Source organism: Rhea americana, unplaced genomic scaffold (assembly GCF_003343005.1).
Source record: "Rhea americana isolate MKP2758 unplaced genomic scaffold, rheAme1 scaffold_227, whole genome shotgun sequence".
Classification (NCBI taxonomy): domain Eukaryota; kingdom Metazoa; phylum Chordata; class Aves; order Rheiformes; family Rheidae; genus Rhea; species Rhea americana.
Genome location: NW_028186343.1, coordinates 1314769 through 1341317, shown reverse-complemented (window position 1 = coordinate 1341317; position 26549 = coordinate 1314769). Strand labels below are relative to the sequence as shown.

The 26549-nt window shown below is 40.8% G+C and overlaps 2 protein-coding genes across 2 annotated transcripts; both read left to right on the top strand.

Moving 5' to 3' along the window:
• Positions 1-2206: 2206 nt before the first annotated feature.
• LOC146595398 (solute carrier family 2, facilitated glucose transporter member 11-like) lies at positions 2207-11042 on the top strand. The gene is made up of 11 exons (XM_085305864.1): positions 2207-2302; positions 3316-3476; positions 3978-4102; positions 5031-5160; positions 6160-6308; positions 7130-7317; positions 8319-8429; positions 9072-9173; positions 9522-9597; positions 9941-10068; positions 10836-11042. The coding sequence occupies exons 1-11, from the start codon at positions 2207-2209 to the stop codon at positions 11040-11042; spliced, it is 1473 nt and encodes a 490-aa protein (XP_085161990.1).
• A 5061-nt stretch (positions 11043-16103) lies between these two features.
• On the top strand, positions 16104-25916 carry LOC146595397 (solute carrier family 2, facilitated glucose transporter member 11-like). The gene is made up of 12 exons (XM_085305861.1): positions 16104-16127; positions 17195-17293; positions 18446-18606; positions 19429-19553; positions 19993-20122; positions 20754-20902; positions 21182-21369; positions 22368-22478; positions 23096-23197; positions 24079-24154; positions 25142-25269; positions 25602-25916. The coding sequence occupies exons 1-12, from the start codon at positions 16104-16106 to the stop codon at positions 25806-25808; spliced, it is 1500 nt and encodes a 499-aa protein (XP_085161987.1). The 3' UTR covers positions 25809-25916.
• The last annotated feature ends 633 nt before the right edge of the window (positions 25917-26549 follow it).

Sequence of the window (26549 nt, the reverse complement as noted above, 5' to 3'; positions counted from 1 at the left end):
TCTGTAATAACAGTATTTTTTAAGTTGAAGAACATTTCATCATCTCTTGCCTCTCTTATGCTCAGTTTTAGCCATGGGAGCATTTACTGTATTGAGACTCAAAGTTTAACAGTCAGGTACTTTTTTTTTTTTTTTTAATGTGATGACTGATTACCAACTCATGTCGTCTAAGCCAGATCACACTAGTATGCACCAGGCCTTGGACTTCGGYTTCCATCGGGGCCCTTTTTATTGTCCTTTCCTCATTTTCTGCAGCTCTTACTGTCTGTTGGCTGTCTCTAACAACTTCTCTTCCCCAGTGACCTGGCATAAATGTACAACCAACCAAAATCACCCGCAGTTTCATCAGTAACCAACATAATAATGACAAACCGAACAGCAAGAACCTCATGACAAACCAATGAGAGTGTGAACACTGAGAGAAAATAAAATGACGTGTTGAAATATTATCTCAGGCCCCTGTTTCTCTATATATAGAGTGACTTTTTCCAAAGTATCCAAAGAAAGCGTCATGAAAGACCTAGCCTGCAAGCTGAGACGCCTGCCTTTCCGTGCAAGCTGGTATWCATTTCTCTTTTTTCTCCCCCAAATAGAGTTTTTGCAGTACATATTTTTTCTCTTTTCTGATATTCTAAAAGATCTGTTGCATAAATTTGGTAGACAAGGAAAAATCAATCATCTGAATTAAATGTCATTARTAATAATAATAAGAGGTCAAATAGTAAGAGGTGTAAGAAAGATATCAAATATTTCACAGAGAATTATTTTTACAAAGCAGTGAAAATGGACTGAAGGCCACTTTTATATTTAATTTTTGATACACGACGGAGGAAGACAAATCATGGGAGGTCAGAGCAGAGCAAAAAAAAAGGGGGGGTTGCATGATTTGCTAAATGGAGGAAAAGCTAAAAAATAAATTAAAATTAAAAAATTTAGAGGAGTTATGAAGTAGCTGAAAGATGTAAACACCAAAAGATGAAAAATAAGCTTTTCTGCCTAGGGAAGTATAGGGAAAGATACCCAGAAAGAATAAAACAAAGATTTTTTAAAACAAATTTTAAAATGAATATTAAGCAAAAAAATCTTCCTGAATTTAAAATCTATTAGACTGGAAAAGTCACCCAAGAGGTGCAAAAGAAAAATCAATGACAGTATCATAGTAGAGAGTCGTACAGTATAGTACAGATATTCTAGTACAGGGTAAGAAATTTGCTGCAGGTACAAAATAAATTTTGTATTTAGATCGAGGCTTACTCATCTAGTTGCTGATGCTAAGTTTCCTGCTGAAGTGTGCCATCTTTTGTAGCGTAAAGGATAGCAGGGGATAGCTAACAGTAGAGACTGWAAATCTCATTTCTTCCTAGTGCTTTGATGAACAGGAGCTAATCATCATTTACTATATGAATGTACCAAATACCAAATTCATTCAGAGATGACTCTTTTGAGATCAGCAATGTTACAACATGGATGAATTTGGTGCCCATTCAGTTTTCAAACAATAGCATTCATCTGATTAGAAACCAGCTTGTAAATATTTGCCAGTCATTGCTCAGCATTGCTTTGGACAATGTTCTAAAGATAAAAGTGCAGCATCCTGTCATCATTGCAGGATGGAGTATCACTAGGACACTGAGCAACAAGCAARGAGCCCTGGCAATGGGAGGGATGCAGTGTAAATGTCTGGCAGAACTATATTTGGGGTATTTTTTAGTCTCCTGTGAGACACAGCTTCTAAGAAAGGGCGAATGAACTATGAAACCAGGAATGCCCTTCAAATCCCAAATGTTTACCTAGTCTCAGCCAAGTCACAGTGCAAAATACACAGTTAAGTGAGACAACAAATGGGCAAGAAGGAGGAGAAGGATAAACAGATGGGAAAGGCACACATGATGCTTGCACAYTGCACCATGCTCCCAGGGCTAGTGACCTGGTATAGCACATGTTAAGGTGCCCAAAGCCAAAGAAAGAAGCACTGCAGTGTATCACTGGGCTCTGGGAGACAGCAACAAGYTTTGTCTCTCCACTAATCTATTTCTGTTCTGCGCTTTAGCAGCTGCACCTCATGCACTGGCTCCTCAGTCCTGGATGATGCAGATGTGTGGTGTTGCTCAAGTGGTAAGAGCTCCCGCAGGAAAAACAGGACAGTTTGGGACATATTTGAATATCTGCCCTAYCTCTATTTGCTGTTGTTTCTTTCTGACAGAAAATGAGCTACAACCTCTTCCTCCTGGCTTTTGTCCTGGGCATTGGTGGAACTTTCCAATATGGGTTACAGATCTCCATTATCAATTCTCCTGCTGAGGTAAGCGTGGACAGCTCAGAAAACAAGYTCCCAGCATGGATTTCAATGTCTTCCCATATCTCTGCTTCTATTTATACTCAGAAAGCTTTTGGCTTCTGCTCTCAGTACTAACTCTTTGTGCTTTCTTGGTTCTCAGAGTCACTCCTATCACTTTGTGTTTCATTAGTTTTTAACTTCTCTCTGCCTGGTGTCATGAAATTGGGAAAGGGGAGAATGAGGATTATCTAGAAAGTCAGTTACTTTCCCATTACTAAGCTATATTGTTGGCAAGACATCCTCCTCTTTTCCAAACTCAGGGAATCCTTCATACCATGTCCTTGGCTACACACTCTAGGTCTGAGTGACTATCTGCAAGGCAAGAAAGGGCAGCAGTGGGCTACTGCCCTAAAGCTGAGGGCAGCACTGATACCCACAAGAGGAAAAGGAAAATTAAGGGATGTGCCTGCCATTACAGTGGTGACCTGGTGCCACGGACATTAGTGAGCTTATCACAGCTTTTGGGACTGTCATCAAGAATGAGGAGCCCGTGATGTTATGAACAGTAGGTCAGACAGACCCCAGAAYGGTCCACATCAAGGGGCAAATCCTGACCTCACAAAAATCAACTGAAGTTCTGCCCAGGGAAGCCTGCATTTCACCCAAGGCATCAGACAGGATGCAGCAGGTGGGCAAGATAGATGGACAAGTGGGAATGGAGGGGAAGATCAGGTAGCAAAACAATCAGGGTTTCATAGATAAACAGAAGATCAAGTTGCCACTCACTTAATGACACTCAAAATTGATATTTAATATTGACATTTACTGCGGTCTACTGTATCTTGTTATTAAAACATTGACTCCAGGAATGCAAGTGGCAAAATTTCTTTTGATTTCACTGGAGCTAAGATTTCAACGATGGTGTGGATAGAAATGTATTAAATAGGACAAGTAAGTAAGTAAGAAAAGTYTTAAAAGAGTGTAATTATGAGAAAATATGTTGACTGAGTCCATTGGTTTCTGTTTTTCTTTCAAAGTACATCAAAAGTTTCATCCATGAGACCTGGCTGAAAAGATATGGCTCTTCTCCCAGTGAAAAGATAATTACTTTGATGTGGTCCTTTATTGTGTCCGTTCACAGCATCGGTGGGCTTCTGGGATCCATGTTTGCTGGATATTTGTTAATCAGATTTGGAAGGTAGGAATACCCATCACATTAGTCCTTCTGCACCTCCAAAAACAAGTGACCTGTGCCTTGGGAGAAACACTGGTTGTAAAGTCAGTAACCCAGAGCTGCTTCAGGTGAAAGATGAAGAAACAGAAGACTGGCAAAGATCAGAAAGAAAATCATACCCTGATCCTTGTAAATTCCAAAGGGAATACAGTCCAGAGAAACAATTTGATGATTAYATGCATTTTAAAGTGAATTTCACAGACAACAGTTTCCCAAGCTTGTACTTCAGTGTAGTTAACGGTTCCAATAGAGCACATGCGAGTGGTACTGGAGGCATCAAAAGCTCCAACTAGCTTTTCAGTTCACAGCAGACTTTCCCCATTCCCGTTCCCCCTCTGTTTCACTGTGGCTGAACCAAGAACCTGGCACAGACTTCAACTATTGTACGATTCGTGCCTTTTCTGTCAGGAAGTCAATGACACACGGACCGTGTTTACGCTCACATTAATYTAACACGAACTACAGGAAGAAGGCTATGCTGCTCACCAATATCCCTGCTCTGTTGAGCGCAGCTCTGATGGGACTCAGCCGACTGTCCGGATCCTTTGAGATGATCATCATTGGAAGAATGTTTTCTGGAGTCTGCGGAGGTAAATTTGTATACCCCTATATAGTATTATATCCTTGGGAGAGTAGTGACCGAGGTTCATGAGGATTTAACAGACTGAATATATGGATCACAGATTTTTACTAAATCCTGCAGAATGCCTGAAATGTATTGCTGAATGCATTTATAACTAAATGAGAAAACATAAGTATACTTAAATTAATCATGTACGACATCTCCATTTCTTTTTCTTAATCTTTACATACAATTTATACAGAAAGCATTTCCAACTTGTGAAAATTTGAAAACATTCAATTTACAGGGAGTATGCTCACTCAATAGAAAGCTACTTTTGTTGTTTCTGCTGCTGCTGCTCTGACCGATATTACCTTCTTTACAACACACAGGGAATGATTTTCAAACTAAGCAGTTCTAATTTCCTTTCCTCAAAAGGTTATATCCTGACAGCATTTTTGATCTCTGAGCCATTGGCTCAACAAAAACAAAACCAAAAACATTAAGATTTTTTGTGAGGTTAAAAATTGATTAATTCACTGAATGAACAGAATATATAGTGTGACTGTGTTAACTTCGTGTCAAGTACAAAATAGAGCACACAGGATCCTGAGTATAGACTAAAATTTAAAATTTGAGATTTAAGAAAGCAATAGCAATCCTGTATAAGTGGGTATAGATTTTATTTTAAAGAGATGGCCAGCCTGGTGAAGGATAGATTTGCCAGGGGAACATGCTTCACGTCAGACAGCCAAATAATCAGCACTGTTGAAAAAGTACCTTATAGCCTAACCTATATGTTTTGCCCATAATGGTCTCATCCAAAACACTAGCCATGCCTCTTTCTTTCAACCAACATCTGAAGGAACCGCTGCACAGGAGATGGGACCAGCTTTGCCCACATGGACTTGATGGGAGTTAGAACCGCCCTGTCTAATGCTCATTTGTCACTGCAGGTTTAGCTTTAAGTATCCACATCATGTACGCTGGGGAATGTGCCCCACAGAAGCTGCGCGGGGTGATTGCCACAACAGCTTCCACTGCCATCGCCTTTGGAAAGTTTGTAGGATTTACTCTGGGTCTCAGGTAAGAGGTCTGAGACCTAAGTTCTCCTCTTATTAACATACACACCTATGTCAATTCAAGCCTATGGATAGGCAACTCAGCAGCGTTTTTCAGACACGTTTTCAGAGTTCTCTACCACGCAGACTGAATCAGCTAAACCTAAATTCTTGGCTTAGCTGAACGAGAGACAGAAATTATATGAAATCTTTAGTCCTGAAGACCTGTAATCGCTTCCTAGAAAAGGTAGAACAAAATAAAGATAATGAAAATCTTTTCACTAGATTCAATGGGTTTGAAGTCAATCAGCTTTTGTAAGAACTGAATTTTGCTTTTTACTTTTTAGAGGAAATGGAGAATGTCAAATTTATCCAAACTTTCTTGAAAACACAAACTCGCATGCTCACTCATTAAACACACAGGCAAACACAACACCATCTGGTGGATTAATTCCCCTCAGCATACGCTCCTTCTGCCTGCCCTGTGCCAAAGCTCCCCCACTCTACGGTCCCTTCTTTTCCCAGGGGACATTTCATTCCTGCTACAGCGTACATAAAGTTGCAACAGACCTAGCAGCTGCTATTCAGGTCAGTGAGTGCTAGGCTGCTCACCCCTGGATCCTGTGCTCGTTGTAACTTGAGAAGTTTTGGATCAGAAGCAGACATATCAGCCACTTCGGGTTCTTTCTTTAGCACTAGTGTCATGACACTTGTTGTTCTCTGTTGGGCCTTTAGTTATTACTGGAGGATGGAATTAGCTTGCTACATCACAGTGATCTGCACTCATCACTGAGCAGCAGGTGAATACGGTATAAATTCTGTGTTACAGACAACAGCACTCTTTGCTTGTTTTAGCCTCCCTTTGAGATTTTCAACTTCCTGGGCTGAGAAATGCCRGAGACTCACAGGTGACAGCTGCCAGGACACATGCAGCAGGGCTGAAGGACCACCTTGTGTTTGTATGTCCTCACACAGCCAGCGCTTATGGTTTGTCAGCTTCTCCTATCTGCTGGTTTTGTTTCAGAGAAGTTCTTGGAGTAGACGCTCTCTGGCCTATTCTCATGGCAGCCAACGTGGTCCCTGCCCTCATTCAGCTTCTCACCCTCCCGTTCTTCCCAGACTCCCCTCGCTACCTGCTCATTGACAAAAAGGACAAAGAAGGGTGCATCAAAGGTAAGGAAATGGGCCACATAGCWCTCATTTCAGCAGAAACTGGAAAATACAAAGCCCTGCATAAGCCCAGAAGAGATGTACGGTTAGGAAATCCTGGTCTTTTAGCTCTGAACCACCTTCAGCTTTAATTAGAGAAGGCCTCTTCTGTTTCAATATTCATGTTCCTTTGGCACTAGTCTTTCCCTTATCTTCTGCCAGGATCATCTAGGGGACATGATCACGCAGAGCTTGCATTTTTCCTCAGTACAGTTTCTGCCTCGAGCAACTAGGGCATGGATGCAGTATATTCTGCTGTTGSTAAGAAAGGGATGCTCTTTAGGGCCATGCCATATCTGTAAGCATTCCAGTTCTTCAGTAATTCTAATGGCAACCMGTAATATAAACAGAGAAATAGCTCTTGTGGCTTTTTCAAGTATAAAGAGAGAGAACTTTCTGGAAGCAGACCTACTTTTTATTGTAGGAAACACTTTTCCCTGTTTGTATTTTGGCGTGCACACTAGTACTACACCTTTAGCAGCAGAGGACTCGAGGAAGCATTATTAAGAATTTAGATTGGATTTTCATTGAAACACCACAAGGCGCTATTGGCCAATGGTGACGTTGTGATTAAGATTTATGGATACAAATAGACAGGAATGAAGAGGACCAGAGGTCTACATTGAAGCTTATGTTGAACCTCTTGGGAGGAAAAAGGAAGGAGTCTGGACCTCGAATGAGACACATACTCAAGGCAGGAGGTCATCCTCTGAACTAGTGTCTGGGCTAGTATGCTTGGGCTAGAGATCATCTCTCCCTCCCCAACCCCTCTCTCTCTCCTTCAGCTGTGAAGCAGCTCTGGGGAGATGGTGACCATACAGCTGAAATGGATGACATGATGGCAGAGCAAAAAGCCATCAATGGGAAGAAAGCTAAGAGCGTTTGTGATCTTTTTCGGGACAAATCTGTCCGCTGGCAGCTCATCACTCTCTTCCTTATCTGCTCATGTATGCAGTTAATTGGAGTCAACGTGGTACGTGCACGATTTTTCTCTGCTTTCTAGACTGCTTACAGTTTCTTGGCAAAAAGTAAGCTCTGCAATCTCTGTAAAGAACAGCGGAACCTCCTCTGAGACTCCAAACTCCAAAATGCACTGTTTGAGATCAGCTGGCATTTCACTGCAAACTCAGCTACGTTTGCTGTGTATACTGACAGTGCATTTCCATACTCTTACTGCTTTGATTTCTCTAAATATTCTTTAACTTTGCATTTTCTCAGTTTACATTGCCTGGTCTGAAGAGAATTAAAACATCCTAGGAATGCATTTGTCAGTTACTGATATATGATCTCTAGTATACCTTTTTCTCTGGAAAAAACTCCATATATATGTATGTAGACAAACAGTTTGAGCATTGGAATAGTTATTGTATAAAATGAGCTTACACTAAAAGCATAAAAGTTTAAAATTCCAAATTATTGTTACCAATTCAGAAAGATTTGAAGATCTATAAAACTTCTTTCTACCCCTGCTGGTGCAGGAGTATTATGTCAAGAAGGACAAGTAGAAATTTAGCATATTCACAGTGGCATTTCTTATGCTTTAGGAGTACTTATGCCTGGAAAAATAAAGACTATCAAAATCACTGTAAAATTTTAAAGATGATGTAGAAAGATTATTTAAATCATTTGCTTAATAAGTGCTGTCTTATCTCCCTATGCTACTCATCCTAAACAAATATATGAGATGCTAAAACATGTGAAAGAGCATCAGATAAATTTRTAACCTGTAACATAACTCAGAGACTAGTGCTAAAAAAAGGGGGGGCTGTATTTGTTACTGAGCTAAAGAGAAAGCTGCTGGAAAAAGCTCTTTGCATAACTGAGCTTCATGAAGACATTGAGGATTAGCTACTGAGATCAAGGAGATTTTCTCTTTTGTTAAGGCTTCATTAATTATATTCTGGCAACAGAGGGCAAAGCTAGTGTAAAAATGACTACATGAGTGCAACCTTCACACATTCCTGTTCTTTCCAGGTTTACTTTTATGCATACGATGTCTTCATAAAGGCTGGAATCCCCCCAGCTGAAACCCRCTATGTCTCCCTGGGAGTTGGGATCACAGAGATCTTCACCACAGTTCTCTGTGTAAGTGGCTTTTCAGCAGAACTCCTCTCAGCCATAATGCAGGTTTCATCTCAGTCTGTAAAAACTACTGCAAATCAAGCGTCAGGAATCAAACTTATACAACAAAATCACAGCAGTACTTTGCACTGCTCACACAAAAATGTCTCCAGGCACTTTGCAAACATGAGCATTTGTATCCAGTTTATAAAACAGGAAAGCTTTTCCCCCAAAGTCATGCAGCAAATTAATGACACAGCCTGAGACACCCTTGGGAGTCCCCATTCCCTTCTGCACAAACGACAGTGCCCATGTCTGCTTGGCTGTAGGACTCACAGCTGTAGGATTCATGCCAATTAAGAGTGCAAGCACTTCCACCTTGCTCTTCTCCCTCTCCCCGGGCTCCTGACTATTCCTTGCCTACAGAGAGCCATCTCAGGGTGCTTCTGCCCGGGCAGGGCTCCCTGCAGCCCTGCACCTCCCAGCCTCCCTGCAGCTCGTGGCCCTGCTCTGCCTCCCGGATGCCTTTGCTCTCCCTTCCAGCATTATCCCTCCCATGCCCCCAGCTCTCCAGAGATCCCTCTGGTGACAGTAGCTATGGGAGTAGCTCACCAGCATCTTTACGGCCTGTCCTTTGGGGCTGACAGCATGTCCTCCTGGTTTCAGGGTTTCCTAATTGAGCGTGCAGGGAGGAAGATGCTGCTATGGAAAAGCTACGCTGTTATGTCCTTGGCTTTAGGGCTCCTCACTGTCACGCTTTCACTACAGGTAAGACCCCACTTACGCACTTGAGCAGAGTGGCATATCTTTGTGTTTTATTGCATGGCTGATACCACTTCTGTTGCCCCCCTCTCCATATCACCTTTTAGCTGCAACAGAAGTTTTATTTGGCAGGAGTTTGTTTCCAGCCATACACATGCAGATTAAAGCCAAAAGCTTTATATAGCCATGATCATAAGRCCTTATCACCTTGTGAAGCTTTTGGAAATTGATGATACAGATGTATGTTTAGCATTTAAATATTTAGGAGTGATGAAGACTGACCCTCTTTCTAATCAAACTGAATGAGTAACTTTTTAATTTCTGTTTTTATTTGCTTGTGGTTTTCCACCACAGGATTCTTTCTCCTGGGTACCATACTGTTCTGTTGCACTCATCTTCATCTTCATCATGAGCTTTGGCATTGGGCCAGGTTGGTATTTTATACTGGAATGGTTTCATACATCCCTTCCTTCTTCGCAGCAGCTTTTAGGAAAGATCCCAGGCACAGTCATTCCATAGTCAGTGCAAATCCATACTCCTGTATCAGTATGGGGTAGATGTTCCTATTCGTAGACTACCCTAGACTATGGTAGGAAGTAAAACTCCACTTCACATGCATTCCTACATGCCTTCATCCCTCAAACCCAAGCATCACCTCAAACATTTCCAGGGCCGCTAAAACCATCAGCTTTCAAAGAAATATAACACATTCAGTTATAGAAGCATCTTGCAAAATTTCTACATTTTCATTTTTTCTCCACATTTTTTTTCAGCTGGAGTGATGTGCCCCTTGCCCACAGAAATATTTATTCAGTCATACAGACCAGCTGCTTATGTTTTAAATGGTGTTACAAACTGGATCCAACTTTTCTTCCTTGGACTTGTGTTCCCTTTTATTGCGGTAAGCAAAGCAGGGTGTTTTGTTTCAGTCTGGGGAGGGGGTAAGCCCATCTTGAACCCAGAGCCTGCCTCTTTCTCTGTTTCAGCACTTTCTGCAAATTAACTGCACCCAGTTCTGATGCCTTTCCTTCTCTTTACCTAGATTTCTAGCCAAAATGTAGCAAAAACACAAAATGCCACCAACTCTGCACACATTTAGAGAGTGACTGGCAAACACAAAAAGGGTGACTTGAGCTCCAACACACGTAGAAGTCATTTGAACCTCATGAGGGGTTCCCTTCTCTTCTCTCCCTATGTTGTATGTGCATCATTTAGGGATAATGTGAAAAACAGACAAGTCTATACTTCTTCCAGATATCTTACTCAGCTCTAGTAAGCAGCAGGGAAAATTAAGCTCTTTCAGTTTTGGGACTGTGCGAGGGGCAGAGTTAACACACAACATCCCTTCCCCATTCCAGCTTTGACTGAGAAGGACAGAGCAGACAGAGAGAGCAACAGAAACGTAACTCAGAACTTCCCAGAATAGCCAAACACTGACATTCAGTTCTGCTGAGCACACAGATTTCTTGACTAAAACAAGAAAGGAGAATTAGCCCAGTTTAACATTCAGTGCCATTCCCTAGGTGTATCAAGCAAGATTTACATCAGTTGAGTCCTTGGCCAGGTGTTTTAGTAAATACAAAACCAGAAACTTCATATCATAGGAAAAGAAAGAGATGCAGAACAATTTATATGATTTTTTTTTTCTTTCTGTGTCTTCTCCCATAGGAAGGTCTTGGTAGTTTCTCTTTCATCATTTTCTTTGCATACTGTCTATCCATGGCTATCTTTGTCTTCCTGGTGATGCCAGAGACCAAAGGAAAGACTATGCTGGAGATTATGGAGGAGTTCAACCGCCTGAACTACCGTGGAAAGAAGAGGCAGACAGTTCTACAGCAGAATGACAGCTCTGTGATGATCTCTACAAGACTTTAATAACGAACCCTCTGCTCTTGGACTGATACTTTTTTCTTCTATTATGGTAATGCCCAGAAGCCTCATTAAGCAAAAGAGATTCTGTTGGTCCACACATGGCAAAAATACATATTAAAAAAATATTGACTGCTGTGCAGGGCACAGGATGAACTTGGTATCTCTCTCCAACTTCTGAAATTTGAGCCAAGTGAAATCCCTTGCAGAAAAGAAATGATAAACCATGTACAAGATCTTTACCAGCCTCTGCAACTTAGCAGCTGTGTAKACGGAAAATACAGGATATGCTGTTGTTATCAAAGCCAGGACTCTGAAATAATTGGAGAAAGGAGCGTGTAAGGTACAGATATTCAGCCTACTTCTGAAAAGGGGAGAAAAGGAAGACAGAACTTTCATGCTGAAATGACTTGCTGTTATTAATAGGTCAATACTGCTGAGCTTTCCAAGAGAAAGGGCTTCAGTCCAGATGAAAAGAACTGTTTGCTATTTACTCAGGTGCAAGAAGAGCATTGTGCCCGTCAGCAGACATAATTAGTATGCAGTTTTCCCCCCCTCTTTCTATTAGACTTGTGGGCAAGCATGTGGTRTTGGGGAAAGTAGAACTTTCTTAGGTTGCTTGTGATCAAATTTCTGTGAGCTGTAGTGTGGTCTTATCAGGTTGGCATCATTCATCTTTTTGGGGGTGGAAGTCATTGCTAGATCTGAAGAAAAACGATGTAAAGGAGGTATAAAGACCTGGTAGAAAGGAGACATGTAAAGGAGACACTGACAGAAAAGCATCCAAGCACAGTCTGCTGCTTCTAGCCAAATCTCTTGCTTGGTAATCAGGTACATTGCCTAGATTTTTGAGATTCCTYCATTTGGTTAAACAGGGACATGGCAGCACTGAAAGAAAGCATAGCAATGGGGACTGCGTAGCAATATAGAGCTGCGGAAAAGCACAAGTGGGCTAATCCATGGCACATAGTTTCTCCTTCATCATTAATATGACTATGTAGCGTATTTTCTACTATTTGCTATTTGATGTGGGAGAGAAGGAACACCGGGTTTCTGTGGCATTTGGTTCCCCAGACCCACTGGTATTGATGAGACAAAGAAAACTGGTGCCTCTCCTGGGAAATGCAGTCTGTACGCCTGAGTGTTTGCTTGCCCCTCTGGTTTTCCAAATACATGTTTTCGGAGCCTCACATTTTTGTATATATTGCTATACAGTGTGACACTATTTATTGTCATGTTTTGCAATTTACTAAAAAGAAATAAAAAAGCAGTGACTAGGAAAACACATACCATTGATCATGCCTGGGTTTGATACCACTGATCAAAGAACAAGGGATGGAGAAGAGCCCAGTTTCTGGGAGCGTATTGCCAGGCCAAGGAATCCTGCATCTGTCTTGTTCTAGAAATGAGACCTCAGCAACAGACCATTTATTTGAATTAAACGTAGCAGTACGCAGCATAGAGAACTACTCAGCAGAATTAGACACAGGATGGGAAAAAGAAAGAGAGAAATGAGGAGTGTCAGAGATAAGGAATAGAGGACTCTCAGAACTGAAACAGAGGAAGCAACAATTGCAGTAGGAGTAAGGAATGATCTGCTTAACATGGAAGGAGGTGAAAGGATGAAGTTGAATAGGAAGCTCAGAGAAGGGGAGAGGAAGCGCAGGGGACCACGAAGAGGAACAGTAGAAGTAAGTTTGTCTTCTGGCTCTTATGATGCTGGGAACAAAAGTGACTACTGTATCTTCCCTGATGGTGAAGACAACAGGCAGCTTGAGAGGAGTGAGAGCCTGTTTGATAGGTACAATGGCTCTGTTGAGGAAGGCCACTGTTCCTGGTATTAGCTCTTGGCACTGCTACAAACATTGTTAGAGGATGGTGTAAAGATAAAAGAGCAGRAGCCTTAGAGCTGCCAAAGAAACTGCCACTCAACATTCAGAACCTAGAGTTCCTACTGAGGAATTTTTGTGTCCTAAAAGATGCTAAAACACTAAGAATAAACCTTATTTTCTATCAGAGATCAGTGTCTGTCTTTCTAATGCAGTATCATTCCTTGCTGGCTTCCATGAAATGATGCATCAATTTTTATGCTGACTCACATCCGTATGTATGTCTTTCTACAGTGTGATCTTGCTGGGCATGCCTGACTTCCTGCCTTCTCCCCTCCTATAAGTAAACATTGCCTGCAAGAGGGGAAATGTGATAAATTATTAACACTACCACAAACTAGAATGGATTTGGAATACAAGTTAAATAATGATTTGTGAATCTGCAGTGCATCCATTTGCTGTCCCTGATTATACAAGAGCAACACATGGCATCTTCGAAAACATAACGTCTCAATGCTGAGGGCATCAGGTGAGCTATGTATTGGGTCTAGAATAAGTACATTTCTTACAGTGTTCAGACCCTAAGTGGGAAGACTCCTTCTTTCCTTTTCCTTAGGAAAATAATTGAGAACTCTATTAGGCACTTAAGTTCTTGGTTTTTTCATATAAACATTAAAAGCACTGAATAGAAGTTTGGGGAAAGACACAAATGGGAGAGTTGCATGAGTATTTTGAGAGGAAGACAGAGAACAGAACAATGAGGAGCAGGGCTCTAAAATCTGGTCACAGACAGCACGTTTAAACCCCCCTCCAGAAAGATCCAGTCATGTGTGAGCCTCCTTCCAGCAGCCAAACTTCCCATCCTCAACTCAAAGAGCAAATTCCCCTTCCTCCTCTGGTTTATGCAGGCTCACTGGGACCCAGCCCATGGCCACACTCCAAGGTGCCTAAGCCATGCTGTCTGGGCCAACCCCAAAATAGTTTGTTACTAGTCTCACAGAACCCCTTTGAGAGGGAAACGAAATAAAAGAAGATCTGAAAGGGACAGTACAGCATGGAAAGGTCTGGAAGCTGAGATATGACATTCATATTTGATATAGAAATCAAAAAAGTCAAGGGGAAAGTAAATATAAAATGGAGGAAACAGTAGAAGAAGGGGACAATGGTTTCAAAAGCAGCTTTTCATGTGTCCTGACAGAAAATACACTGCATGTTCAAGTATCCCCTTAGAAGTACTTTTTGTCACAGGAGTTAGGGACAATAAAAGTTTAAAACAGTTGAAAAAGGAACTAGATAAATTCATAGAAGGAGTATACATATGGACGTTACCCTGGCCAACAAAGTCCCAGAACTGGGCATCACTGGAGCCTGAGGGAACATACAGGTGAAAGAACTGCTTTCACACTCACCTAGCTGTTATGCTTTTGCCTACAGCAGCTATTCGGGCCTGCTAGATCTGGGATACTCTGTTGGACAGAGCTCTGGCCTGATCCTCCCAACTGAGCCTGGCAGATGAGATCGGCATCCCCTCCAGGGCAGGAGTAAGAGAGGCCAGAGGACAGCAGTACAATCTGGCCGCACTTGTCTGCATTACAGCAAAATCTTTATCTGAGGGGGTATCAGTGGCCAGTGTTGAAGCAATTAGAGACTGGGGCAGAATTTGTAAGAAGCAAGAGAAAATCTAAATAAGGACAGGGAAAATCTAAATAAGGACTACTCTGCAGTAGTACAGAAAGGTGGATCTGGGGGTATTTTAGAAGAGGAAGCGAGAACATTTGAGGAGATGTGCTGAGAGAGGAAGCAATGAAATACACCACTACAGCTGATGCRGAGGTGATGAGGATTTCAGGGAAGATTAAAATACAATAGGTGGAAGGAAGAAAAATTCACCTTTAATATTTGACTGTCCTGCTGCACAACAACATAGCCAGGCAGGGAGTTTGGAGAAAGAGTATTACCGGGACATCCGAGAGGAGAAAGGTCGAGGTGTGACTCAGCACGCTCCCTCCAGCCTGGAAGGGACAGAGCTCAAGGGAGAGCATTGTTTGTGCTGGGTCCACAGCCACTGCCACATGACAAGCGAACACCAGCATGGTATTCCCGAGTACTGCCAGGGAGCTCCTGAGCCAAGCTTGGGCTGACTTCAGAGCTGTAACCCCACCTTCCTACTTCCCCTTCCAGCACTAAACCTAGACAGCTAAATACTTGCAGTATAAAGTGAAATGCCTTGTATCTAATGTAGTACGGAACGTTATATGGCAAAAACATTTCTAAGAAGTAAATATGTAAAATAAAGAAGCCTGAAGGCAGCAAAAATTAATGTACATCCTCTGTACCTAATCAGGTCTTTAGTCGATTCAAAATCAAATTTTAAAGGTGAAAAAAACTTAAACCTCAAGCCAGAATAGAATGAGTTCTCCCCACTGGTGTACACTAGACCATCCCCACTATTATAAATGAGAACAGTGAGGCTTCGGAGCAGTTTAGTAAATAGTGTGACCCCCTATAAAGAACGGAGCATTGCCAAGGACTAGGGTTCCTTCCCCGTGCCAACAGCTCATGTTCTGCAACTTGGGAAATGGATCACATCATTCCAAGCAAAATGAAAATCTTATAGCATTAAATAAACAGGCATTAAAGCGCAACTACGTATTAAGTAGTTTAACTTTGTAGTTGGCTGGACAGGAGGAAAACACCTTCAGCCCAAGATGTTTGTCAGAGAGGTGAAGAACAAGCCTGCTGCCTCAAAGGAAAGACGATGATACCATCTGACTCTCCACTCCTGCTTCTCAGGGTAGGAGCGAACAGTGCAGGGCTTCCTCAGAGACCCCTTCTCCTAAATAAAGATCGACAGATTCTGGTCTGTTGTAAACTTGAATACACAATGCACTCCAAAAATAAGAGAAAATAATCACTATCTGATCATCCAAATATATCCCTGTAACAAGAACTCATACATTTTAGCAGTGCAAATAAGTGCGAACACTCCAGACACACAAAGGATAAACATTTACTAATGTTGTAATAGGCTTGGCAGATCTGGGCCTTAAAATAATTAAACCATCGAGAAAAAACCCTGGTCAGTGCTGGACGAGGACATAATTCACGAAAAGCCAAGTAGTTAGAATTTAACTTCTGTGCTATGATCCCAGCTTCTTATAATCAAAGCTTAAAAAACTGATCATTCACCTGATAGACTTGACAAGGGCTCTCAGAGCAGGCGAGCTTTCAAGAGGAAATGGCTGGTTTCCTCTCAGACGTGGTGAGTATCCATCTTCTTATCTTCTAGCCCTAGTCACTAACAGCAGCATAGGGCACTTAGTCCTCTTYAAAGATTACAGTAAGGGAATCGAGCAGTCTTTCTTTTATCCAGAACGAACAAAAGAGCACCTGCTGGGGACAACATTCATTCAGCAATAAGAGGGGAAAGGCTGRATGAAAAGTGAGCTTATCCCATTCTGGGGACTGGCACAAATGCAGTAAAGAAAAACATGAGAATCGTGTGTGGTGAGATGCCTCTACACCAGCCTGAAAGGACAGACTGACTTCACGCTATCTCTATAAAATGTATCAGAAATACAAAAGAGTGGGAAATGCTTAAGAGGGAACTTAGGAAACCAGGAAAGAAAAGGCATTTTGAGCAGGACAGCGAAAACAATAGCATGAGAAAGATTTAAAAAAAAAAAAAAACTCCCATCCTACAGCCCTGCACTCTCAAGGATATTTGAGGATACTCTTCTCTTTAGCGTATAACTTGACTAAATGCCTGAAAACATACGTGCTTGTGAAGAGTGCTCTATAATTCAGCATACATCATGGGAGTACAGGTGGTCTTCTTTCCAAACAGGAGTCATTTAAACAGGGGTTCTGAATGTACAGTTTCCTGTGCAGATAATAATAGTGAGCCTAAAAAAAAATAATGGTTTTAAGCGGACAGACTTGTTTAATCTCTGAAGACTGGTGAACAAAGTCTCTGAAGAGACAAGATTGAAAGGAAGAAGGGATTCAAGAAAGCCATAGTTTCTTACTAGCACAAAAGCAAACACAAATTATCTGAAAAAGATTTTTATAGTTCTTTTAACTTCTATGGCAAAAGTAACAGAATTAGAGGCTGAATCCTCCCAGTCTGTCAATAACAAGAGGAAGAACACTAAAAACCTACAGATCTGCATCACAACAATTTCCCAGGCAATTTTCCTTAACCACAGAAGTGTAAAGACTTCTGTGTCTCTTTCATTCATTCATACGAGTGTTCTCATATATTAACTTGTTTCTGAAAGCCATGCTACTATCACGAACTGATAGGATGTGTTTCATCACCTTTGGCAGGTTCAATACCGGAAGCTATTACTAATGATTTTGGTGCTAGGAATTGGAGGAACCCACCTATCTGGTTTTCAAATGTCTGTGATGAATTACGCTTCCCCGGTAAGCAAAGCCTTCATAAAATCCTATCTGTAACTGGTCTTCGTGGGACTAGGTCCAACACTTTGAAGACGCTCTAAAAAATCTGTCAGGTGTTACTATGTGAGTTTATTCCCAAATCTTTTCAATCCTATACTGTCCAGTGTCAAAGGGAATCTGTATGAACGTTGGAGCTGTACTCCAAAGACAATATTCCCACAGAGTATCAGAAAGGCTGAGAAAAATGGAAAACCAGTAGTACTCCTATTGTGATCTACAGATGAATGCAGGGACTACAGAAGTCTCGGCTGTCCTTTAAACTATGTTTTTTCTTTTATAAAAAATCTCTAACTTTTTTTGTTAGAGAAGAATGTCTTGTCAAGCAGTTCTGGCAATGTGTGACAACAACATATTGAAGCACACTCCTTAAAGATTATACCATGGAGAAAAAGGTTAAAAACTAGTTGACTGAATCTCAAGCTTCAGTTCAGCCTTTTTCCTCTTTATTTCCGCTACCTGCACTCAAAAACACTTGCACTTCACAAGAATCTATACAATCTAACATTTTGGTGTGAGGTAGCCAGGATTCAACAGATTAAACAATATAATTAATTTTTGCAAGAGCATCTTACGCTGTTTAAGCTGTATGAGAGAAGTTTGGTGACCTAATCTTAACTTCACCTATCTCCACTCAAAAGAAAAGAAACAATAAAAATAAAATAAAATAAAATAATGTATTAATTCTGCTAAATTAATACTATATCTTGTCAAGACTGAGGTACAAACGCAGAGTTCACTGAGAATGTTTGCAATGTTGCGTTTCCTGTTTCCACACGCAATACATTTAGTTGTACACAGCAGTAACAAAAGTGGCAATTGTTTTCCGCTTTATCACCTAAGTAGAGCATACGTAACGCCTTCCCCTCCCTAACAGATTCCACCACTCACCCTACTAGTGACCAGTAGTTGCTCAAAACTGATCTGCTGACATATTAAGTGGTAATAAGCTACATTTTGTGGAATTTGTGGCTAATATCAATCTATCTAATTTGCTAACAAGAGTTCCATAGTCGTGTTTTCAGTAATGATTATTGTTCTCACTTTTTGTTGTAAACATAATGAAGAATTGTTGTGAATAGTGCCTCAGAGTAATGAAAATCTCCTTTTCTGTCCCAGTACATACAAAAGTTTATCAATGAAACCTGGCTGGAGAGATATGGTTCTGTGCTGCACCAGAAGACACTCACATTACTGTGGTCCTTCATTGTGTCTATGTACTGTATAGGTGGAATGATAGGGTGTCTGTGTAGTGGGTACCTGACTGCAAAATATGGAAAGTAAGTATATTTCCCAACAGGTCACTAACCAAGGATGGAACAAGGGAAGCAAWTAAATAAGTTTTGTTTGTCTAGTAGAAGGGATATGCGAATTCTCATTGTCCCCTACTGGTGCAGAATTAATTCTGCTCAGAAAGTGTAATTACATCCAGGTCCATTAGAGAGACCAGAATACGCATGTTTTTGATTCCCTCTTCATAATTTTTGATGCCACCCTATTTTTATACTTTTGCTGTACTTTTAGTTAAGAACCAATCTCTGAAGTTTCTTTATTAGGCAATAGTGCAGCACTGTAGCCATGCAGAAGGTGATAAATATCAATTAAATTTTGCAAGTTCAGTCCTCCGTGGGGACGGTCAGAGTTGCAGTGAAGTTAAGCCCCTCAGGCCCCACTCAGAACCCTTTCTTTGAGGGTGACAATAACAGAACAAATCCAGAACTCTCTAGATTGAGGTGGGCAGTGAACCTAGTTCTCAGTACAGCCATATTTCCCTTGTTCCAGGGACATGTAACATGTACTGTGCTTGGGATGGGAACATGGACTACAAGAAAGACATGAAAAAGATCATTCCTTATTCTGCAAGAATTTCTTTCAGCATTATGGTGTGCTCACAGGGGCTTAGTACAGAAAAAAGGAGCCTAGTTTTCACCTTTCTAATCTTCTGGAAAAGCATCATGACTTTTCACAATCAGAAAACGTTGCCCTATATGCAGTGAATTTAAAGATGGCCATGGCTTGGCCTCTAAATCCAGAGGAGAACAGGCAGATGTTAGATAGAAAGTAAAACCTGAATCATACCCGTATGTTTCCATATGTTGTAGGAAAAAATGTCTGCTGTTCAATGATCTGGTCCTCATAGTAGCCACACTGCACACTGGTTTCAGTAAGACAGCCAAATCTTTTGAGATGATCCTGATCGGGCGCTTCCTCGAGGGCATCTGTGCTGGTAGGACTTCCTGCTACTCCATGTTAATGTGACTTCTTTGGGGTGGATACAGAAATCTTCCTGCTGGGAGTACCCAGGCATGCAGAGTAACCCCATGGAGAAGGAACAGATTGGGAAAAGGTAAGATCATGCCTCACTTTGAGGCAACCGGCCACATAATCCATCGCATGATCTAGTTTGTCCCCTGGGCAGGGACAGTATAATAATAAGCTATCCTTTGCCTTCACTAGGTCTTGCTGAGAGAGATATTTGATGAATTAGCTAAACATATTGCTTGCAGTAAGGCATTCATTTTCAACCTACTTATTTTGGAGGATACATAGCAAACAGTTCAGAGGAAACGGGAGAAGCTACCTTTGGCTGAAGGTGAAATTAAAAGGGGACCCTCTCCCTTGCTTTCTATAGCTTAATGCCCTCCTATGTCTTCTTCCCTTTCAAGGAATACATATGAATGCCCATGTGCAGTATGCAGGAGAGATCTCACCTAAGAAGTTGCGTGGATTTGTAAATGTGACCTCCTCTGTGTTTCTTGCACTAGGAAAAACTGTAGCAAGAATTCTTGGATTGCGGTACTTATATTGCTCCTTCTCACCCGATTTTCTATATAGCTGTCTTCTTTATACTTCTGTGAGAAAAGGGCTGTCCTCCTCATCCTAGAGGTGGAGCAAGGAGACAGACACACTAAGGCTGGGATTTTTACCTTGCTTAACCTCATCTCAAAAAGGAAAGCATCTGCCCCATGCCAGCCACAGAAGTTCTGCTGTTAGTCATAGACCCTTCTCTCGAGAAGGGATGAATCCACCTTTGGAGGTACCCGTCTGCTGAAGTTAGTAATAAATAATTTTATGTAAACATTCTTAGTAAGCCTTTGGGATCTGTTATTGATGATAATTTCTTGATCGCCTCATGCAGAATTGTCTTGCTGATTCAGAGAGCTGCTATGGGACTACACAAACTCCCACGATTTTTAGTAAACTTTCAAATTATGAGAAAAATCTCAGTCGTGCAGTAAAACTAGGGTATTGGCCTATTTCCTCTCCATAGTTAAAAACTTTCTATCTCAGTTCATCCTTTCCAGGTCTATATATGTACTGTTTTTATTTAACTAGACTGAAATCCCCCCCCMAAAAAATTCCCCAAAACTAGTTACAGAATATAATTGTATTGGACTGTAAATACACTCTTATGTCCTTTTCATAGAGATCTTTTAGGAACTGAAGACTTGTGGAATGTGCTATTGTCCTTCTCTGGATTGGTGGCATTGATTCAGCTGCTCTTTTTGCCGTTCTTTCCTGAGTCCCCTCCCTATCTTCTGCTGCAAAAAGGAGACAAGAATGGCTGCTTGAAAGGTAAAATAAGACTTTAGATTCTTGATTTGTTATACTATACTCTGGGAAATTGAACTTAATAGAGAGAATTATGTTTTTTGGTCAGCTAAAATTACAGCAAGTTGAAAACCATTTTCCAGGGCAGTCTCAGCTTGTCCCAGCAAGTGATGTTCTAGTTCTTTTCTCAGTAACGCATGGACTGAATTGCAAAAGATTAATAAGCCATTAAAAGTTAAAAAACACATAACTATGAGTGGATCAGATGATGGAGGAGCATGTTTCATTCTGTCTCRTCTGTAGCCATGAAGCAGCTGTGGGGAGAAGGGAATTACCACACAGAGTTTGATGACATGTTGAAGGAAAGAGCTGCAACAAAAGGCACCAAAATCATGAATGTCCTAGAGGTGCTGAAAGAACCATCCGTGCGTCAGCAGCTGAGCATCGTGCTCTTCCTTTTACTGAGTCTGCAGCTTTGTGGCTTGAGTGCAGTTGAGTATACCTCATTTCTATGCTTAGATCTGCTTAGATCTAGTAACCAAAGGGCCATAATTCCAATTTGCCACTTTCCTCTGGACCTATATTATTCCTTCTCACACAAAACTCACTGTCTGTGAAGCTCAGTGGTAACACCATTAGTAGTCTTCACACCTTTAAGGGAACTTCTGGGCTGGGAAAACAAGAGATACAACACACTGGATGTGTACGTTCCTGCAAGGGTGCTGTTGCTTTCACTCCAGTGGTGGTATTTCTAAATACTGTGTAGGAGAGATCTCTTTATCTCCTCTCCTCAGTCTCCACTTTCTTTGACTTCTATATCCCAGAAGCAGAATGCCAGCTATTGCCATCCAACCTTCATTCCATTTGAAATCAAAGATTTACCTGTTAAGCCATTTCTTTCTGGTGCCTACTGCATTCAAGGTAATAGTGTCCAATATAGCCTAGGTAATATGTATTCCTCTAAATGTCATTTTGTCAGTCGCCTGTGAGCTTATCTCCATAAACCTTGGTTAAGCTTGCAACTCTGCAGGAGCTTACACTCTTCACACTTCCCAGGAACACAGTCAGTGAAGGCAGCTCTGTACGCTGCTATGACAGCGAAATGGTGCCCACTCCATCAGAGGCTTTGTGAACGAGCAGCTTTTGCTTAGTTACTGTAAAAAAGGCTAGAGAATTAACTGCTTGGATAATTGTGCACATTAGTAGCAGATACTGACGAGTTCTCCTTTTTCTTCACTCCCTTTCTTGTCCTTTCCCTATTCCTCTTTGCCATAACTAGATCTSTCTCTCAGGTCCTACTGGCAATATGCTCCTTTCAACTCCTTTCTGTTCCCAGATTTTCAAACCCCTTTTTGTCATCCCAATTAGCCTTTCATTTTTTCACATCTTGAGCAGGTATGCCACCTCCACTAGCTCTAAGTTATGCTGGATAAGCACAAATCACATCTATTGACTATGCTTCATTTTCAAAATGTCTCTTATTTCACAGATCACCTTCTACACCTCTGAAATTTTTCGGACAGCTAACCTTCAGGAAAGCATAATCCCATAYGTATCTCTAGGAGTTGCGATCTCCGAGCTCTTCTCTATCATCTTCTGTGTAAGTCAGACCTTGTCAGGGCTTTAAGGGTTAAAGTAAATGTGATTTGAATTATTCTTTCTTAAAAGAAATGAATATTCTCCATGTGAACCAAAGAGTATTTTCTGTGGCACTGCACAAATCTGTAAAGTGGTTTTTATACTATTCCAATTTTCCTTCTACCTTTTAGAGCTTCACTCTCCACCATTTCTTATAAAAATCTCTCATTTATGCAACTATAAATTCAACGTCATTCAAACATATAGACACAAATATATATCTGTGTAGTTGTTCATAAACATATATATACACACAAATATATGTAAGTATACCTATGTATACCTATGTATATATATGTGTGTGTGTGTGTGTATGTATATATATATTTATGAATGGAATTATACTTCTGTTGATTACAATATTTATGAACAAGTAGCTGCAATGCTTGGGAATAACGGTACTTAATAGTATTAGAGAGGCTGATTGCAAGGAACTCCATATAATAACTGATTTGAGACCAACACTTTATTTGTGYTCTCTAAAGTAAAAAGAACTAAAGAAGAGGCTGATTTGTTGGAAGGCTGACAGCTGGACCTCACCATGCTCCTAGTACTATGCAAATGTTTTCTATTCCTCAGAGCTCCATTATAGATCGTTTTGGACGGCGGATTCTCCTTTGGGGTGGTTATTTGCTGATGGCACTGATACTGGTGTTCTTGGAAACAAGTCTTCTACTGAGTGTAAGCAAATATATCTTTGGGGGTGGCCCTGCATCATAAATCCTTGTGCAGGACAGCAGAATGTCAGCCTTAGCCTTAGACCTTCCACAACTGCAGGCCTGAATGTCTTGTGAATACAAACTCACAACCCTCTCTGTAAGGCCTTTTTCCGTTCTTTGCCCATCCTGCACTTCACCTTTCTTTATCAGGCTTTTAAATAGTCAGTGAAAAATATTTTGTAAAACCATTGGTCTGGCATAGTCTTCCTCAAGCTCTCTGCTTACTTGTCTGACGTCTTCAAACCACACTTGTGTCTTGTTTTACTGTCCTTAAAATCCTTAGATGAGCATCCTTGCTGTCATATTTCCTGTTTACTATCTCATGTCTCCTCCAGTAGGAACCGTGTGCATCGCCCCTTCCCACAACCACCAGTTTCCTCCCTGTCCCAGCCTTTGATACAAGCAATCCAACTGCACACACACACTGTGCATCACAGCTTCCATAGAGCCAGTGATTTATCTTCTATTGCAATCTTTGTCTCAGCYCATAAACTTCTAACTTCTTTCTGTTCCACAGACGTTCTCTGATTCACAAGGGTTTTAAATTTTTCTCTGAAGTTGTCTAATTGAATAATGTAATTAGATTAAATCAGAAACAATTTCCCCCATGCTGTAATTAGCTTGCAGTTTGTTTATCAGACCCAGGTGAAGTTCAGCTGACCTCTGTATATATGACACCGCAGCCAGTTCTGAGCCTGCTTTTGGCCTTCTGCTGTGTACAGTACCGAGAAGTAAATGCTTCTAGTACTTTCATAAATATTGCTTCTCTTATATATTTCGATCAGCTATGGTACCACTATTAAGTTAATTATCGTACTCCTCCCTCCTTTTGCCTTTGTCTAGGATCAGTTCTTTTGGATGCGTTACTGCAGTGTTATTCTCATCTTCTTATTCATCATTGCCTATGGAATAGGACCAGGCAAGTAAAACAACATAAGCAGCAACAGGAAACATTTGGACTATACAGGATAAGCACAGGCGGTGGATGTATGGAAAMATTATTTGACTATATGCGCATATATTGTGATAAATCAGCAGCATAGCTTTGACTGAAATTGAAGCAACCCCAATTATGAAGAGAAACAATTTTTATAAGAAATAACTTCAAACAATTCAGACCGTGATATATCAAGACTGTATTTTGGAGAACACAAGTGTTGTCTGTGAGCACAGACTCAACTGGCCTATCTCCGTCTTTGCCCAAGGGCAGAGATAGCCTCCTAAAACACTGGAGCTTTCTCAATTCACCTATAAAGTTCAGTTCCACTGAAGAATGATATCTGATTGCATGCACAGCTCTGTCTCTTTGCATTGCTTTGTCCTTTCTCTTCTTCTTTTAATGTCACTCTGAATTACATATGGTGGTAATGCCAGAACCAAACTTACGCTCACTATTATGATTTCTCTCGAGATCAGTATTTTACTCTGCTTTTAGTTATTACACTCTCTAACATTAAAAATGTGGCTGTTATTATTGTAAGGGCTTTTATATGAGGACTGTGAACGTCTTGAAAACCTAATAGAATTTCCATGGTACCTGCAGCCAGTCACCTCCTATGGACAACAGAGAGAAACAGACCCTTCAGGCATGATTCATCTCCATATTTTAACTATATATGTTCTACAGCTATATTTTAACTATACATCTTAGGTAACTGCACTTCAGGGATGTCTATCTTTCTCCATGGACCATAGGAGAAATCTGGTAGGCTAATTCAGATGGAGGTGGCTGTGCTGCCGAAAGTTAAATAAAATTAATCCTACCTATTCTGACTTACTGGGGCTATGTTTGACCAATGACATCTGTTTGCTCTTTCACTTTGAGGAAAATGGTTAACTAGAACTCCCCAGGAGACTGCAAAATGCACAACAATGTTTTTTATTATTTTTTATGTTTTTTCTTCAGCTGGAGCCTTCGTAGCTGTCATGAATGAAATCTTCACCCTCTCAGCAAGGTCCTCTGCTTTTGTAATTGGTGGGATCGTCATATGGCTAGGACTCACTTTCACTGGAATGATTTTCCCCTTCGCTGTCGTACGTAATTTGATTCAGATCTTCTCTTTTACTGTCTCAGTTTAAACTGTTTTCTTAAGCTGGCCTAGACAGAAAGATGCAGTGCCTGGTATATTATCAATGCTGTAAATCCCTTATTGCTTCTGGCACATAAAGGACATCTAACTAAAACACTTCCTTAGTCCTCAGACATCCTCTGCTGTCTCATGAGTAGATTGAAAAGATAAATAAATGTTCCTTCTGTAAAATCATCTTGTTCCTCATTTCATAGGGACAACTCAACAACAATCAAGAATCTACAGGGGCAAGTGTCATTAGGGAAATTACTCATCATATTCTATTTTTCTCTACAGATGGCTCTTGGTCCTTTTTGCTTCCTCATCTTTATTGGTGTCCTGATCATTTCATCGATTCTCATATATCTGTTCCTCCCAGAAACAAAAGGAAAGTCAATCATAGAAATCACAGAAGAATTCAAAACATACCATTTTAAGAAGAAACATCATCAGATCGTGGAGAAGAATGCTACTAGGGAAAATATATTATGCACCAAGCTCTGATGGGCCTCCATAGGCAAATTCCACTGACAAAAAGCTCTGTCTCAAGATCAGACTGAAGACTAAACCTTAACATAGACTCTTCTCAATAAAATATAATTCAAAAAGTAATCAACAGCTTGTCATTAATTCAAGTAGTCCTATTTTATACTTCTCTTCGTTTTTTATTTTCACAGGTTCCTTCCTAGAACACCTCTGTAGCAGGAGGACATTAGTAATTACAGACACTTCTCAGAACTGGCATGTAGAAACATCTTCAGGGACAACACATCAATTTTATACTATGTTGTTTTCCTTTGCAGTCATTTTAAAAGAGAAACATTTGACTCTGTGTTTAGTATTTTGTAACAAAACTCTGCTTACGTTTAAGAGCAAGATGAAATGTAAACATAACTCTTGCAAACAATTTTCTTGTCATCTCTTTTTGAAATCACACTGTAGCAGATCTAGAATTGATTATTAAYATTGCAAATGAACAAATGTCATGTACAAAAACACAGAAAACTCAATCTTGTTCTATTTGCTTGAGCTGACATCACGGAGCTGCATTTCCTGATTGTATCAGCAATGACTGTGCGGGGTCAGCCCCGACCCCTGGGCAGTTAGTAGGGATGAACTCTCATCTGCAACCTCTGGAGCAAACTGGCTGCATTCTCCAGGCATATCAGCCAGAGCAAAATCTGGAGCAAATTTCTGTAGTATGCACTATCCCCTCTTCACAGAGAGCACTGTTTAGCCACAAAG